Source organism: Chlorocebus sabaeus, chromosome 21 (genome assembly GCF_047675955.1).
Source record: "Chlorocebus sabaeus isolate Y175 chromosome 21, mChlSab1.0.hap1, whole genome shotgun sequence".
Taxonomy (NCBI): Eukaryota; Metazoa; Chordata; class Mammalia; order Primates; family Cercopithecidae; genus Chlorocebus; species Chlorocebus sabaeus.
In genome coordinates, this window is record NC_132924.1 from 38,398,158 (window position 1) to 38,416,445 (window position 18,288).

The 18,288-nt window shown below is 45.4% G+C and overlaps 1 protein-coding gene across 1 annotated transcript in view; it reads left to right on the forward strand.

The window, feature by feature from the left end:
• The first annotated feature begins 3,733 nt into the window (after nt 1-3,733).
• IGF2BP3 (insulin like growth factor 2 mRNA binding protein 3) overlaps nt 3,734-18,288 on the forward strand; it is a 152,894-nt gene continuing 138,339 nt past the window's right edge. Inside the window, exons 1-2 of the mRNA XM_007981885.3 lie at nt 3,734-4,288; nt 5,680-5,740. Coding sequence (XP_007980076.2) covers nt 4,114-4,288; nt 5,680-5,740 — 236 coding nt within the window. The 5' untranslated portion in view covers nt 3,734-4,113. The remainder of the gene's footprint in view (nt 4,289-5,679; nt 5,741-18,288) is intronic.

Sequence of the window (18,288 nt, forward strand, 5' to 3'; positions counted from 1 at the left end):
CCCTGAGCCCCACGGAATCCCTCGCGCACACACGCAACTGAGACCGGAGGTGCGGGAGAATCGCCAAACCCACGCTGCCCGGTGCGTCCCCGCGCTGGCGGGCCGACTCAGGTGGGGTGGCGCGGCGAGGGCCCCGGCCACACGGCTCCGCACATACGGACGCAGCCCCAGGAGGACCCAGAAGCCCGCAGTCCCGCGGTAGGGCCCCGGGAAAGGGCGGTCCAGTGGTCCAGGCCCTCCGAGGCGAGCCGGCGGCCGACGAAAGACCCTCCCCAGTGTTGAGCTGTGAGGATCCCGCCCTCTTTCTCAGGGCAGAGCCAGAGGAAAAAGGAAACAACCCCATCTTCTCTCCCGGGGCACCATTTTTATTTATTTTAAACAATAAGATATATGCAGGCAGCTTCCAGGGAGAGGGCAGATCCAGGTTACCACTTACTACGCCTCTGGTTTGAACAGATCAGAGTCCAGGAGGGCCGTTCAAAAGCGCAAGAGCTTGTTAAAGCACCTCCGAGGAGGCCCAAGCGACACGCCAGGCATTGTGTGCCCACCCGCGTGAGGGGATTCGGCTTGAGACTCCAGGCTGGTCCCAAGTCGGGCATGAGGAGGGGTGTCAGCCCCTTCCCCCCATCTGCCCACTCAGCCTTTGCCCCTGACGTGTGGGTACAGCAACGGTAACTGGCCTTCTAAACATAGCTATGCTTTAATATTATGCTGACCCAAAAGAAACATTTGTACAGTCCTCAGTTCAGCAGATAAGGAGGAGATGCAGCTGTCCAAAGAGTAAACAGACTGCAATTGGAAAGACTCAGCCGCATCCCAGAGCACACACAAGGTGGGAGTTCTTTCTTCGTGGAGTTCACATTAATTAGGAGCTACAAGTGCTTCAGGAAGAGGATGAAGTAGCCTATAACCAGTTAATTTGTGTGAGATTCATTTAAAAAAACCTGGGAGTTAAATTGATTTTATATTCATTCTTGAAAATTCACCAAAGGTATCTTTGTACTTGAAGTGCTAGTGCAAGAAAACTACCTAAGATCTTTTGACTTAGCCCTCAAATGATTGGAGACTGGAAGTGGAGTGGACTGCATCTACCTCTCTTTGATGTCTGAGCTTATATTACTCATGTATGTTTTTAAGGTCCTAGATGGACTATCCAGTTTGTTACAATAATACACAGATTAGGTTAACAGGAGTCCCAGGAACATATTTCATCAAAACATACACTTGTTTTAAATTCCAGCTGTTAAGATTTGTTTGATAGTGCCAGACAAGCATGGACTAGTATTTATGGAAAATAAACAATTTATTCCATGCTTTAGAAGTAGATATTTCCTTAGGTCTCAGTTTTAGTAAGAGCAAATACAGTTAACCCAGAAGCCATGGTTCAATTGATTTTGGAAGCAAACTGAACACACACAATTTGTTTTTATGAAAAATTACTAAAAGTTAAATGATCAACAGGTTGTAAAATTTACACTGATACTGAGAAGTGCAAATATTACCAAATGAATGAATGAAGAACATTTCTCCAAATGGCTTTTCTACAACAGGTACATTTAAAATAAATCCATAATTTTTGATATTTACATTTTGCATACCACAGAAGCCAAAAGAAAGAATACATTTCTTTTTTAGAACTGAAGTTCTCTTTTTTAAAAAAATAGCTTTAAAAAAGTTAAACCTAACCATAAACTTAAAGAGAAATTTTACCAAAACGTTCTTTCAAGGCTGAGCTCTTCAGTTCCAAATATTGTAACACAAAAACACGTCTGTCCCCCTATTTTATAAAGTAACAACATTTCATTAAACGTGAATGAAATATTGTGAAAGTGTGTTTACGTTTAAAATGTTGGATTCGCTTGGCAGGAAAGAAAAACCTGTAAGAAAGAACAGTTGCATTTAAAATGGATGATCTGACACCTTCCGGTTCCTTAACACAAAATTACAAAGTAAGTTCCCTTTAAAAGACAAAATGTAAATACTCTTTATATCATGCAGTAATTCCCATGTTTAAATCTACCATTCATCTTTTAAATGAAAAATACACATTTTAAAATGCTAACAACGGTTTTGACAGAGAAGCTTTTATCAATTACCGAAGATGTTTCCAGCGTAAATCACAATATTTCCTCTATTCAGGATACCTTTTTTCTACCAGTAAGAGTACCAAGTCATTAAAGATTCTTGTCTATATTTTCATGTTATATAGAATTTATTTCACTTAAAAAATTAGCATTTTATATCTTTTCCATAGAATACCTGTTAAAAATATACCTGTTAAAAACACAACTATCTAGTGCAAATGAAACCTTTGAGTGGAGTACACAATCATTAAACGACACTTGGAGATTTCCACTAGAACCCCAGCACTGCCTTCGTTTCCGTATTGCTCGTCTCCAGTTCACATTTTGTTGGCCCACAAAGGCTCCACCGGGCCCAAATCCTCCCCCGACAACCACCATTGTACTCATTACATATAGAGAAAATTATGTATGGCTCTCATGGCCAAATGTAGGCAGAAAAGAGGCAGAAAGAGGCTCGAACAGTTTTTCAAATACGAATCCCACCTAGGGGTAACGCAGGACGGTCTTCCAATTTTAAGTCTCAAGTTCTCCAACTAAAATTAATTAAATAAAAGTACCAGCCTGCTCCACTCCTCCCCCTTTAAAAACTACAGGAAGAGAGGATTTCCCTTTAAGTACCGACTTCTCCCACTTTGACTTCTCTCCTCCAGCGGCCCAGGTCCCCGACGACCCCAGCCCCTAGCTAGAAACCTCCGCCCCTGCACTCCCCTCCCCCACCAGTGGCCAAGCCCGCCCCCGGCCTCATTTATCCTGGAGCCTTTTCTGAATCGCGCAACCAATGGCAAACGCGAAGCCGAGAGCCACCGCGAGCGCAGGCGGAGGCGGAGGAGGTGTCGCCCAGACACCCGCCCAGGACGCTGCGGGCTCCCATCCCCCACCGCCCCGGGCCCGGGCCGCCCCCACTCGCTGGGTGCCCGGGGCCCGAGAAGGGCGCACAGGGTGGGGTGCGTCGCCCGCCTGTCTTGCCACTACCCCTTGCCCTCCTCACCCAGTCCCCCACCCCTCCTCGCATCGTTTCCGTCCCTGCCAGCCTTAGAAACGTGCCTGCGGCTTTGCTGGGGTTACACTTCTAATGCCATTAAAGCCACCAGGCGAGTTCGAGATTGTGACTCTGGTTTTGTTGTTAATAACCTATTTTGAAAAATCGAATGATTAAAACTACGGTAACTAAAGCTGAGGAATTGCCTGTTAGTACCTCTACCCATTTCCTCATTAAAAAAAAAAAAAAAAATCAATATTCCAGCCCTCCCTCCCAGGATCCGCCCAGACCAGATAACCCTTTCCAAACTCGAGTTGTGACCGTCAGCGCCCCGCGCCGCGCTCCCCTCGGTGCCGGCTGCGGTTCCTTTAGCATTTTCCCTCTTCCTCCTCCCCCTTCTCAGGGTCCCTCTCCCAATCTCGTTTCCCCTCCCCCTCTTCCTCTTGCTCGCTTTTTTTTTTTCTCCGAAACCCACTCTAATTGAGGCTCTGGGATTCCTCACGTGAGACGTTGATTTGTAGTTTGAACACGTGGCTCATTCAAAAAGCCGGACACTCGGAGCGGATTTTTTCCGCCTCCTGCGCCTTCATCCCTCCTCCTCCTCCTCTCCCCTCCCTCCTGCCAGTCACCCCTCTGGGTTTTTTATGGGGAGGCGGCGCCTGCCTCACGTAGTGTGATATTTTCACAGTCCGCTGGCCGAAGCCAAAGGGGTTGGGGAGGAAGAGACAAAAAGTAGTTTTTTCCCCTCCTCCTCCTCCTTTCTCTTGCTAATCCCGCCTCCTTCTCAGACTTAGGAAGACTGGTGGATGCGTTTGGGTTGTAGCTAGGCTTTTTCTTTTCTTTCTCTTTTAAAACATATCTAGACAAGGAAAAACAAGCCTCGGATCTGATTTTTCGCTCCTCATTCTTGTGCTTGGTTCTTACTGTGTTTGTGTATTTTAAAGGCGAGAAGACGAGGGGAACAAAACCAGCTGGATCCATCCATCACCGTGGGTGGTTTTAATTTTTCGTTTTTCTCGTTAATTTTTTTTTAAACAACCACTCTTCACAATGAACAAACTGTATATCGGAAACCTCAGCGACAACGCCGCCCCCTCGGACCTAGAAAGTATCTTCAAGGACGCCAAGATCCCGGTGTCGGGACCCTTCCTGGTGAAGACTGGCTACGCGTTCGTGGACTGCCCGGACGAGAGCTGGGCCCTCAAGGCCATCGAGGCGCTTTCAGGTGGGCCCGGGCCTGGCCCCACCCGGGCTCTCGCCCCAGCCCTGCACCGCCCGCCCAGACCCACCGGGGTGGCTCCGCGGGCCCCAGGCCCGGCGCGCTGGGGGAGCGGGGGTGAGGCCTCAGCGCCCACACCCACGCGCGTGGGGGCCGGGGCTCTCCTCAGCTTCGGCTCCCACTCCAGCCCGCGGCTCTGCTTCCCCGGCCGGGGTTTGTTGGGTGAGGGCGGACGCGCTGTCAAGAAAGCCCCGGCGCTGGCTAAGGGGGGCGCGGGGCTGGGGGAGGCGCGCTCCCCCGGCGCCCCGCCCGGGCCCAGGCGCGTGCTCCAGGCCCCGGCACGCTGGGCCTCGGGGGCCGAGCTAGAATGCCCGCCTGTGTCTCATTCCTTCCTGCTTTCCTCGGTCGTTATTTACGGCGCTGTCTGTGCTGCGCTCCGAAACCCCGGCCGTGGAGAACGGAAAGTGGCCTCGACCTTGCTGCCGAGTGAGACCGCGGGGCTGGTGCCTCGCACAGGCGGCCCCGCGCTTCCTCCCCACCCTGCGGGAGGAGAGAGTGTGCCCGGTTTCCCCGTTCCACCTCCCCCGGTCCGACGAGCGATAGGGGCAGGTGGGCGGGGGCGGCTGGTCGCCTGGAAGGGAGTAGCCGCCACGCACCGGGCCGCCCGCCGCTCTCCGGGCCTTGGCGCGGGGCTGCGGCCTCCGGGTATGGCTCCGCCAGGGCGAGGGACGGTGCCGGGCGGGGCGGGACGCCCGGGGGAAGGCTGCGCTGGGGTCCCCATGGGAGCCCCGTGCTTTTCGGCTTCCCTTTTAATCAACTCAGACGTGGTGCGGGCGCCTCGCAGTCCTTCGCTCTTGGTTCATCCTGAGCCGAGCTGCGCCTCTGCCAGTTCTCCCGTTCTGGGTCTCCCCTGCCGTCCCCGACCCTTTCCCGCCACTCCCTGTCCTCCCCAAGCCCACTGCTGAGTGTTCCCGGCGGGTTGGGTTGAAGCAGAGGGCAGAGCCAGGGCGCCCCCTCCTGAAGAAAGCCAGGGGAGCCCCCTGCCCCGAGTCTGTCCTGTGGAGCGTGTCCAGGGCGGTGAGAGGATGGGCCGTGTCCCTCTTGCGGGCTTCGTGTTGGTGGCCCCCGGGGTGGGTGGGGGAGGCTTTGGGGACTGGACTGATACCCAAGTAGTGGGCCCGTCAGCGGACCCTGCTCCTCAACCATCTGCGAGTTAAATGCCCACGCCGCCCGAGGGGGTCGGCTTCTCCCTCCGTCTGGAGCCGCGTCCGGGTCTCGGGGACCCTTCGGGGGGCCTCAGGAGGCCATTTGTGTCGCCAGTTGGGCTGTGCGGGTCTTTCGGGCAGGGAGAGCCGCTGAACTCGGCCGACCGTCTCTCACTTCTTGTGTGTCCGCAGGTAAAATAGAACTGCACGGGAAACCCATAGAAGTTGAGCACTCGGTCCCAAAAAGGCAAAGGTGAGCTGCTGCTTCTGTTTCCCCCGATTCTGTTCTCACTCCGTTATTGGGTGGAGAGACTCAGCTGAGAACTTCTTGTCCTTTGGTGCTTACCCGGCTGCGGTGTGGCGTGGTGTTCTGGTCTTTCCCCCTTGCTTTTAAGTTTATGGCGGGGGTGTGTGTGTGTTGATGATGCTGGGTAGGAATTGAAAGCTTGTCTGTGACCTCTGCCGCGGGATTATGGTTATTGGTTACAGAATCTCTCGGAAGCTCACAGCTGAATGTCCTCGGTCAGAGCGGGTCAAATTGCTCCTACGGGAAATGGGTCGCAACAAGCAGTTTCGGGGGGTAGTCTGCAGGACTTGGGAAGCAGCGGATGATTCCCCTACCCCTCCAGGAGCAAGAGAGGCGAAACCAGCTGCGGGCACGCGGGGGGCGCGCCTTTCTGTCCGGATTTGGGAGGCTGTGGGCGCGGCCGACTGGAGAGGAATTTGCCTCTGCCCTGTGAGCTCGCCAGGGGTATTGGAACGCGTGCGTAAACGCCGGGGCCTCTCCAGCCCAGAAGTGCCTTTGAGTCTTTCCAAAGTTCTACAGGTTCTTGCAGTCAGCACCTTTGTCTCCCCGCTTTCCACCCCACTCCTCCTGGGTACGTTTTTGCTTACAACCACCAAAAGATGAAGACAGGAAGATTTTGTGCCACTTAAGGAGGGGGATTTCTCGTCTCCGAGATCATGTGTGTAGTATGTCCCTTTACAGAATGTTTGCAGATTGTTTTAGCCTCTGAAGCATTTTGGAGACATGGCTCTTTCCCTTTTTCTTTTTCTTATGAAGCCTTTTGGAGCAGTGGAGACTCCTTTCCTTTCGCTAGAGCCGGCCAGATTCCAGCTCTATTTTTTGTTTTGTTTTATTTTTTAAAACCATCAGCCAACTCACACCATAGGTTCCGGCTCTAACTCCAATTGGAAAGGCACTGCTGCCTCCCAGTCGCACGGGGGTGGGCCTCTAAGCCTTTCTGGGTTTTGCAAGATGGGGTTAGGGTTTCTGCCTGCCCCTCTCCCATCCCCCCAGCTCCCAACCTGAGCCAAACAATAAGCTGAAAGTTAATTTAAATCAGGACTGCGTGTATCTGGTTAGATATTGGTGAGAGTGTGTGTGCTGGAGAGCAGGAGCGTTTGCTATGCATTTCACTGGTGCTGTGCAGAAATAGATGGCTACAAAACATGTCATCTATATGCCTGTGTAGATTCCAGCTCTCTTCCCAGGCAAAGCATTTTCACAAATCTTGTTTGTAAGGATGAGTTGGTTTGGATTTTTCTTGTTCTCATGCTTAAATTTCACTAAGATAATTGAAAGGGATTTGAGTGACTGGATAGATTGTTCTAATTGGGAAGTTTGGTAGGGGTCAAATTACTTTCATATAAATTGAGCTTGGTTTAACAAGAATTGAAAATCGAGGGAGAAGTTATATTCCCCTAAAAAGAAGCTTAAAGCCATAGCCTGAATTAGGAAAAAAACATAAGCACATTTTGCGAATTCTAGTTGTTATTATGTTTGGTCAGTGTGTCTTAATTTTGTTAAAATGTTGAATAAATAAGCAAATGGTTGTGCCTCAAGTACTGGCATTTTAACTTTTGGGGGTTTCTAAATTTAAAAATTAAATGTTTTGGATTTTTACAATTCATTAAGCTACATGTAAATACAGATGACTGTGCCTTCCCCTGCTGCTTTTCTTTTGCTAACTGATGGGAATTTCTCCCCAGATGTAGGGGATAATTTAAAAACATTACCTGGTAACAACTGCCTGTTTTATTCCTAAAGGCTTTTGCTTAGTCCAAAAGCATATATATACTTAGTTACTTGTTACTTTATAATAAACAGGAGTTCCTCTTTAGGAAAGCACATAAGGTAAGGTGTCACCAGTGACAGCAAGTATTTAACAATGTATCTTCAGTTTATTAATAATGTAGATTAAATTTTTAAGTTCATTTTTCACTAGCATTAAAATGCTCAGGATTTTAAGTGATACAGTACTATCTTACTAACGAAGTAAACAGGGATGAGAACACTGGAGATTTCTTTTACTGATAGAAAAGTCATGTTCCTTGCTTGTGTTGAAATGTCTTAAAAGTAGAGCCTTTGGTCGGGCGCGGTGGCTCCTGCCTGTAATCTCAGCACTTTGGGAGGCCGAGGTGGGTGGACTGCCTGAGGTCAGGAGTTCGAGACCAGCCTGGTCAACATGGTGAAATCCCGTCTCTACTAAAAATACAAAAATTAGCCGGGCGTGGTAGGGGGTGCCTATAATCCCACCCAGCTACTCGGGAGGCTGAGGCAGGAGAATTGCTTGAACCGGGGAGGTGGAGGTTGCAGTGAGCCATCGTGCCACTTCACTCCAACCTGAGCAAGAGTGAAACTCCACCTCAAAAACAAAAACAAAAAAACTTTTTTTCTCTGCCCCTGGTAATCTGTGTTACAATTGTTTTAACTGACCCTTGGAGCTGTGATGCAGTTTCTCATATCTGGACTATTCCACCATTTTCAGAGGCTGTGGAAGCAGACAGAGAAGGCATCAGGGTGACAACATGCCCAGCACCTAAGGGAAGGTCAAGAGGTTGTACTGACTGATGGGGGTTGCTCTGATAGTTGAATGCCACAAACCAATCCTTGCCAAGCCTGCTGGACTTGAGGGTGGAGTTGTTTCTGCTTAGCAGTCATTTCATTCCATCCCATCATCATGTGGGCATCTGAGGCAGGCACACCCACATGTGCACCAGTGACCTTTATACTTGATATACAAGGCATGTCAGGAACCTGGTGCTGGAGAATGCACGCTGAGATGGATGAATGGGCTTGCACTGACTAAATAGGGGAGCAGGCCCAGGAGGTGATTGGAGGCTTGGCAGGCTGGTCTAGCTTTGACTTCCAATGGAGCTTGGTGGGGGGACCCTTTCAGGAAGGAGTAAGGTTGAATTTGGTTCAAACCACGCTTAGCTCCCAATTACTGAGGTCTCAAGGGAATGTGGAAGGAATGTGGCTTTTCTGCATTCAGATACCCCTCAGTTGGGGAAGATTATAGCAGTTACTTTACAGACATTGAAGTCTCCTGCATCTGGACTAAAGAGAAGATTGCACTGGATATCTGTGATAGTGTTGCACTTTCTATTCTAAATGTAAAAGCTATAGAACATGAAGACTTCGACTCCGAAGTATAGGCTCAACTTTTTTCCCTCCACCTTGGAGGTAAGGGTGGGTATGGAAAATAGTTGATACTTGGAAATGTTGTATCTGAGTTTGGTTGGAATTGCTGCTGGTATCCTGTGGGGCCTTGTTTGTGCCCCTATGTGATTATGTAAATAGCACTGATGTCCTTTTTTGTTATGTTGTGGGCTGTTGGGCATGGGAGAGGGAAGAGGAAAATTGCTGACACTGGAGAACTGAGAGGATGGTGGTTTTAGTTCAATTTCCTTGACTTTTTTAAATCATGAAAATAATTTTTCATATGTTCAGTTTTTCAGAACCTAACCTTTTTGTTGCTGCTTCCTATGTGATGAAGAACCTAAGCATATTTTTATGAAACTTCCTCACGATTTAGCTGTTGGCATTGTTTAGGATTATGTGTAGCAACAAATACATTTGAAGAAAGGAGGAAAAAAATAGGATATTATAGTTAATATTTTTCTAGGCAGGATCCTTTACTTTTTCTTCCTTTTAGGGTAGGATTTTTTTTTCCCCCCCTCAGAGTCTCGCTCTGTTGCCCAGGCTGGAGTGCAGTGGCATGATCTCAGCTCACTGCAACCTCTGCCTCCCAGGTTCAAGTGATCCTCCTGCCTCAGCCCTGCTAGTAGTTGGGATTACAGGCACGCGCCTTCATGCCCGACTAACTTAGGGTAAGATCTTTTAAAACGGACTATGGTGCCTAAGCTCAAACGTTCTTTTTTGTTTCCTTAAAAAAAAAAACAGTGATAGTTGCCCAACACTATGAATGTATTTAACACCATTTAATTGTACTCTTAAAAGTGATTAAGATGGTAAATTTTATGTGTTTTTACCACAGTAAAATTGGGGGAAAATGCAAAAAAGAAAATGAAGAACTTATTTCCATATTAGTCTTGTGTTTAACATGTAAATTGGGTAGAACTTATAAAAGTCATTGGGGTTTTAAATGTATCTTACTTTAAGTGGCTATTTAAAAGCTAGTGTTGCATTTTAATAGGTGTTAAGGATAGAATAGGCTAGTGTCAGGACCAGCAACGTGCCCATTAGCCAGGGCACATGACCCTTCAATGCTGCCTCCGACTTCAAAGTCTTAGGACAATAAAAACTGTTTTTAATATAGAACATCTAAACACAGGTATGAATATCAGTGGTACTCCTTCCTTATCAGTGTGTGGCTCAGGTGAATCTTGTGATTCGGGAAAGTTTCTCACACATGCAGAGACTTGAGGTTCTGAATGTTAGGATGCTTTCTTGGCTGGTTAAATAATTATAAACTGGGTTATCTTTAGAGTGCTCAGTTTAAGATCAGTGTGGGATTGCCTAAGTGGTTGTAGCTGAAAAGATTTTTTTCCTGATTTCATATTTTCTCAAAACAAATTGAGAGAGTTTGAAAGATTTCTTACTTTGGTTTTAATAAGAGTTTTTAAAAAAATTAGATGCATGTTGATGAGTAGCTTCTACTGTGTGGCTGTCCGCAGTAACCCTGAGGAAGATGTTATGGAAACATGACATGTGCCTGGAGCCAGTGGAAATTGAGAATCTTGGCTTCTGTTTCTGGCTTTCCCTTTGATTTGTGTGATCAGTTACATTCTCTGTTCGGGCCAGATGCCATTATGATAAACTACAAGGGGCATATAGTATTTTGTTCTGAGGTTTTGCCATTGTGCTCAAAATAAATAGGTTATCAGCTAAGGCTTAAAAATATCTTTTGGAATTAGAGAGATCTGGGGTTTTTCCTGTAAGGAGCTTGACTTAAAATTTTTTTTCTGTAGCTCTGTTGTTTTTGCCTGGGTACCTCTTTCATGCAGTCAGCAAGGGGGAAATGATCTTTGCCATGCTTTGAAACTCCTATGAGCGACACCAGTTTAGTTAATGTGTGGTTATAGGATTGGGATTTTGTGTTAAAGTGAAGCTGTCGAACTACCTTCATGTGTTTGAAGTGACTCCATTATAATTGTTTTTAGCAGCATCCAGGCAGCAACTTTTCTAGCAATAACTAATTTTTGGAAGGTGTGAGTTAGCCATTCAGTAACTCTGGCGGTTGGTTTGGTCTGGGAGGAAGGAGAGGCGGAAAGACGAGATGGTTAGCTATGCTATTCTTAGCTGAGTTTCCTTTATCGACTGTTGCCTCTGATTCAGGCTTCCAGAGTCATAAGACAGGAGGTGGCAGTGTGGTAGCAATGACCAAGGGGTAGGATTGGTATTCTTAGTTAAGATCTCAGCCTCATAATTCTGATGTTACAAATTGGCTTGGACTGCGAGGATTTTGCTTGAAGGCTGGTGGCAAGCATCCGTAGTTTTGAGTGTTCCATTAAAATTAAGGGTATAATTTATCATGGTCTGAAATTGCTGTTTGGCAAGTATTCAGTATTGGTAAATAAACACAGTTATAAATATTGACATATTATGTGAATTTTATTGCCCTGAAGGGGAATACATAGTACGTAAATTATAGATATTTTAGAGAATTATCCTGAGACCACTTAACTTGATTAGGAAATAGTTTAAAGTTATTGTAGAAATATTCTTGGGCCAGGCGCGGTGGCTCACGCCTGTAATCCCAGCACTTTGGAAGGCCGAGGTGGGTGGATCATGAGGTCAGGAGATCCAGACCATCCTGACTAACATGGTGAAACCCCGTCTCTACTAAAAATACAAAAAATTTGCCAGGTGTGGTGGCGGGCGCCTGTAGTTCCAGCTACTCGGGAGGCTGAGGCAGGAGAATGACTTGAACCCGGGAGGTGGAGCTTGCAGTGAGCCAAGATCGCGCCACTGCACTCCAGCCTGGGTGACAGAGCGAGACTCTCTCAAAAAAAAAAAAAAAAAAAAAAATTCTTAGAGGAATCTATTGAACTATAAGCTGAAAGGCACCTAAGTCTTTAGAATGTCTGGCATTATTGCATTATCATTAGTTGTTTAGGAAGCTGATTCTCTTGTGGTCATGATATATCAGTTATCTGTTGCTGCATAAACAAACCACCCCAAAACTTAGTGGCTCAGAACAATTTATTCTTTCTTATTCTGTGGCTGTTAGGTGGTGGTTTCTGATCCACATGTATCACTCAGGTCCCTTACTAAACTGGGGTAAAAGGACCAGGGAAGCTTTGCTGATGTAACTGGCTGTCCTTGTAACCTTTCTCCAAATGGTATCTTATTGTTCAGAAGAAGCTGGAGTTTTTTTTTTCCTGGCACAGTTGACTAATTTTACCCTAAGTGAAAATGGAAACTGCTAGTCTTCTTAAAGGCTGGGCTCAGAATTGGCACATTACTTCTGTCCCATTCTATTGATTAAGGCAAGTCATCAGGCCAGCTCAGATTCAGGGGAGATATGGAAATAAACTCCATCTTTAGTTGGTAGAGTGGCATGCATGTACCAAGAGGGAGGAATTGATGGTGGCTATCTTTGTATTTCATCTTCCACAAGTTGAAGGAAGTGTGGTTTCAAAATGCTTGGAACAGAAAATACCTGAAAATTGCATTTAGCACTGTTGTAATATTCTGGCAGGAGATGATGTTATTAGCTTTGGAGGTAATGAGTAGTAGCTATTCTCTGTATAGCCATAAGGAACAGCCAACAGGATTTGCTGATGGATTAGCTGAGGTGTATGAGAAACGTGAAGAATGACAAGATTTTTTTTTGGCCAGAGCAACTGGGTGGAAGATGGTGCCGTTTACCAAAATGGAGAATATTGGGAGAGGAGCAGATTCTTGGGTAGAAAACAGGAACTTTGGTTTTGATATGGTGTTTCTAATACTAGAAATCTAAGTGAAGATGGTTAGTAGGTAGATATATCAATTTGGAGCACAGGGGGAGATAGGACATAGAAGTGACATTTGGGGACTTCATTAGCTTGTGGCATTTGAAACCATGGAATTGGACACGATCATCAAGGGACTGAGCCTATGGCCCTAGGATGAAGGAGAGACCAGCAAAGGAGGGTGAGGAAGGACAGTTGAGCAGAAGAAAGCAAGCAGGGCAAACTGTTTCTAGAAGATAAATGAAGAAAGCCTGTGGAGAAGGAGGGTGTAATCAGCTGTGTAGAATACCACTGAGAGTGATGTAGATGGATGAATAAGTGAGTGGGGGTGGTGGTAAATCTCTGCCTTCTGGCTCTGCTGTAAATAGAAGGAGAAAGATTTACAAATTTTGGAGTAACCTAGGATATAACCTTTCTTTCAGAATTCATTTATTCAATTTTTGTTCATTAGTTTTTTATTTATTTATTTTCTTGAGACAGAGTCTTGCTCTGTTGCCAGGCTGGAGTGCAGTGGTGTGATCTTGGCTCACTCCGCCTCCCGGGTTCAAGAGATTCTCCTGCTGCAGCCTCCCGAGTAGCTGGGACTACAGGTGTGTGCCACCATGCCCAGTTGATTTTTGTAGTTTTTAGTAGAGACGGGTTTTACCATGTTGGCCAGAATGGTCTTGAACCCCTGACCTCAGGTGATCTGCCTGTCTCGGCCTCCCAAAGTGCTGGCATTACAGGCGTGAGCCAGTGCACCTGGCATTTTCTTAGTTTCTAGAAATATCTGAGTGTTTATGTATCTGTTAGAGATGTAAGAATCTCCTTAGTAGATCCTCTGACTCAATGGACAAGGCTTGTTTGTGACAAATGACAATTGATATATTCTTTTTTTTTTGAGATGGAGTTTCACTCTTGTCGCCCAGGCTGGAGTGCAATGGCCATCTTGACTCACTTGCAGCCTCTGCCTCCTGAATTCGATTCTCCTGCCTCAGCCTCCTGAGTAGCTGGGATTACAGACACCCACCACTATGCCTGGCTGATTTTTTTGTATATTTAGTAGAGACAGTGTTTCACCATGTTAGCCAGGTTGGTCTCGAACTCGTGACCTCAGGTAATCTGCTCACCTCAGCCTCCCAAAGTGCTGGGATTACAGATGTGAGTCACCGCCCCTGGCCAGTTGATCTGCTCTTGTACTTTTTAACATTTCTGGTGAGTGTGAGCTCACTTTTTTTTTTTTTTTTTTTTGAGACAGGGTCTCGCTTTGTTGCCCAGGCTGGAGTACAGTGATCACAGGTGTAGACTACAGGCACCTATAGGCACATGCCACCTTGCCTGGCTAATTTAAAAAAAAAATTTTTAGTATAGACGAGGTCTTGCTGTGTTACTCAGGTTAGTCTTGAACTCCTTGGCTCAAGCAGTCCTCCCACTTCGGCCTCCCAAAGTGCTGGGATTACAGATGTGAACCACTGTGCCTGTCCTTCACTTTCTTACAAAGTCATTCTGCTTTCTTATTAACATAACATTGGGGAAATTGTCTGAACCTATCTTAGGTTCCAAAAGAGTGTAGACCAAGTCCAGTTCTTCTTCTTCTTTTTTTTTTTTTTTTTTTTTTGAGTCAGAGTCTTACTCTGTTGCCCAGGCTAAAGTACAATGGTACAATCTCAGCTCACTGCAACCTCCTTCTCCCAGGTTCAAGTGATTCTTCTGCCTCAGCCTTCTGAGTAGCTGGGATTACAGGCGCATACTACCACGCCCAGCTAATTTTTTTATTTTTAGTAAAGATGGGGTTTCACCATGTTGGCCAGGCTGGTCTCAAACTCCTGACCTTGTGATTTGCCTGCCTCGGCCTCCCAAAGTGCTGGAATTACAGGTGTGAGTCTCTGCACCCTGCCCCAAGTCCAGTTCTTCTATATGGTGGACTAAATGCGTGATTTGACCAGCAGAGGTTGAAACTCTTGGCCAAAACGTTTATGGATATGAGCCAGGTTTAAAATACCTTTATCATGATTATTTTAGGACACTAGCATAAATTAAGTATTCCTTCCATTTTGTTCATAAAACTTTTGCTAAAAGAAATACAGGAAATCTTTTGGGAGGAACTAAATTCCTTCATTTTTACACTAAAAAAAAAAGTGGTCCTTGGCAAAGTAGCATGCTTCCCCAATTATGAATCCTGTCTTGTGACCAAAATCATTAATCAAAAATTGGGTGATATGTTAGATCAGTTGATTTTGAGATAGGTGACTTGTTCTGAATAACTCCTTTCGAGACTTTCTTGCTGTCTATGCAAGTCTTTTGATCAATAGAGTACTACTTCCAGGATGTATTTAAATATTATAAGAAAGGAAAACTTATAAAAATGAAATAGCACAATAGATGCTTTACCAAAGGATTCTCCATAGAACCCTGGGAGAATCTACCTGCCTGAGGCCCTCCAGATAATCACGGGAGCCCATTACCAGGTGCTACAACTCTGCCTGACTTCATCCCTCCCATTTAAGTTGTCCACATACTCAGAGTAGCTTGCACAGGAGCCCAGTCGTGTTTGCAGTGGCAAGTCAGAGCAGAGAGTCCAATTTCTTGCCTTCTCTAAGTACGGAAATCTCGTTTGGCTTTTTTGAAGGGTTGATTTATCTTCTTTCTTTAGGAAAAAGACTAGTATACAGGTAGTCTGCTCTCTGGGGCTTATTATAGAATAAAAACATTTGGATATCCTCTTTTAAGACAGAAAAATGAGACTTTTTTTTGTTTCAATGTGTTTTTTAGTAGCTTCATCATAATATAAGCGGATTGCGGAGAAGCTGAAGAGGGACCTAAGGATAGGAGGTTAGGACAGAGGACATAGAGAGGTAGATGTCACGGCTTTGTCTCAGGAGGCTGATTGTGGTTCCTGGGGATGTGTACTTAGATTGCAAGAGGTAGAGGTATCTGGAGTGGAGTCCACGGTGTCTGTCTGTCTCAGCTTGTTATCAAGTTTGGTATGACCCTGACTTGCAGAAAAAAATGTCTTGTATGTAAGATACTGCTGAGGATCAGGAGAGTAGGAGGAGAAACTGTGCTGAAACCTCGCGATGAGGAGACTGGGTGCTTGCCATATGTGTCCTTGTTGAACCAAGGGAAAAGCCAGGAGGATGTGGGATATGAGGTCTGGATCTGGGCTTGTTTTGTGGGATATGAGGTCTAGATCTGGGCTTGATTTCCAGCTCCACTTACTAAATGTATGATGTAGTTTGAGGATGAGGAATTTGAGGTCTTGGGAGGTTAGAATGGAAGTAATGCTTCATAGGATCCTGTCGGACAATGTGTGTAAAGGATGAATACAGCGTCACCCAGTAGTCATTCCAATGGAAGCCGCTGTATTTTTCTCCTTGAGATTCAGATGGGGAAGCTGGATGGATGTAGATTAGATTTTATGGTGATAACAGAAACATGGAAGATCTTTGTTCTCTTTTGGGATTTGGACTCAAGTAATAATCTGTGGGTGGTGTGTTTTTAATTTACAATGAGCATGTATTACCTTTTTTGTTCAGATACAACATAGATACAACAGACTGTATAAATATTAAACAGATTGATTATTTTTATATATGTGCGCATTCAGATTAATTCAAAAATACATAAAATGTAAAAAATGTCTTTCAGTCCTCACTCTCTCTAGTAGTTCCCAGGGCTTACTTACCACTGGTTGTATATTTTCTGGAAGCTCTATGCACGTGTCCACAAACATCTTTGAATATAATAATGAAATCATACTGTTTATAATTTTTGCTTTTACTAAATAATGTATCCTGAAGAATCTTCAATGTAGGTACAGATAGTTCTCTTTTTTAACCAAAAGATGCATTGTTCAGCATAGGTGTGCAATAATTTAGCCATCCTTTTCATAGTAACTTTATTCAAGTGGACTTACGTGTATGCCATCAGACTTCTGGTTGAGAAGTTGGTACTTTTTTTTTTTTTTTGAGACAGAGTCTTGGGCTCGCCCAGGCTGGAGTGCAGTGGTGTGATCTCTGTTCACTGAAATCTCCGCCTGCTGGGTTCAAGGGATTCTCATGCTTCAGCCTCCTGAGCAGCTGGGATTATAGGTGTGTGCCACCACGCCCGGCTAATTTTTATATTTTTTGGTAGAGATGGAGTTTTGCCATATTGGCCAGGCTGGTCTCGAACTCCTGACCTCAAGTGATCCTCCTGCCTTAGCCTCCCAAAGTGTTAGGATTACCTGAGTGAGCCACCATGCCCAGCCCCTGGTTGAGAATTTTTATAACATAAATTCTTAAACTGGGAATTGTTATGTCAAAATATGTGGACATTTAAATTTGAAAGCAATCTGCAAAACCTAAAACTAAATTTCGATTTTTTTTTTTCTTTTCTTTTCTTTTTTTTTTTGAGACGAATCTTGCTTTGTCCCCTGGGCTGGAGTGCAGTGGTGTGATCTTGGTTCACTGCAACCTCTGCCCCCCGGGTTCAAGGGATTCTCCTGCCTCAGCCTCCCAAGTAGCTGCGACTACAGGCATGTGCCACTACACCCAGCTAATTTTTGTATTTTTAGTAGAGATGGGGTTTCACTATGTTGGTTGGCCAAGATGGTCTCGATCTTTTGACCTCATGATCTCCCCGCCTTAGCCTCCCAAAGTGCTGGGATTAAGAGCGTGATCCACTGTGCCTGGCCCCAAAACTAAATTTCTTATGTTGACATGATTAGTTGTAATTTTGACAACAAAGTGCTTCTTTCAGTGAAGTGTGCAGTGAGACCGTTTGATTAAGAACTGTCTCATCAAACATGGAGGACTATATAATTGTAGGAACACACTCTTCTATCATGGATGTGCTAACTCTGAGAAGTCTGCCCATTTCATTTGTGCCCCTTGTATATAAAAATTAAGTAAAAAGCTGTAAAGATGAAATTCTGATACCTTATAGCTAAGCTGTCTAGGACTCATGCTCTCCCATACTTAGCACCTTAAATTTTGCATCCTACCTCAGAAACTAACAGTAGTTTATTGCGGAGGAAACTTCAAGAAGGTCCACATTTTGAGGTGGAATTTGATTAAGAATTAGTTTCCAAAAGAAGGTACTACTCAGCTTTTGGTCCTAGCAGGGCAGATAATGAAAGAATCTAGTTAAGAGAACCTGTGGTAATAGTGGTTAAAAAACAACAACCAAAAAGCTGGTTGAAAAGTGAGCTCTCCCCAGATGTGTTTTTTTTTTCCAGCTGGTTTTGCAAAAAATGGAGACGCTCTTGCTTTTTCTTTGGAGAGTTAAGTGCAGTTGAAATTTTTAGTTTCTATATTTCTTGTGTGCTAGTTTACCTATTTTTGCATTTTTGCAGTTTCAGAAATGACTTAATTCCTCACGTAAATTTTTAGTTTAACAAGCATAGATTAAGTGCCTGTTCTCATAGCTGATTCTATGCTAGGTTTCAGGGGCTAGAAAGAAGAGTAAGACCCTGCGGGGCACAGTGGCTCACACCTCTAATCCAGCATTTTGGGAGGCTGAGGCGGGTGGATCATGAGGTCAGGAGATCGAGACCATCCTGGCTAATACAGTGAAACCCTGTCTCGACTAAAAATACAAAAAATTAGCTGGGCGTTGTGGCGGGCGCCTGTAGTCCCA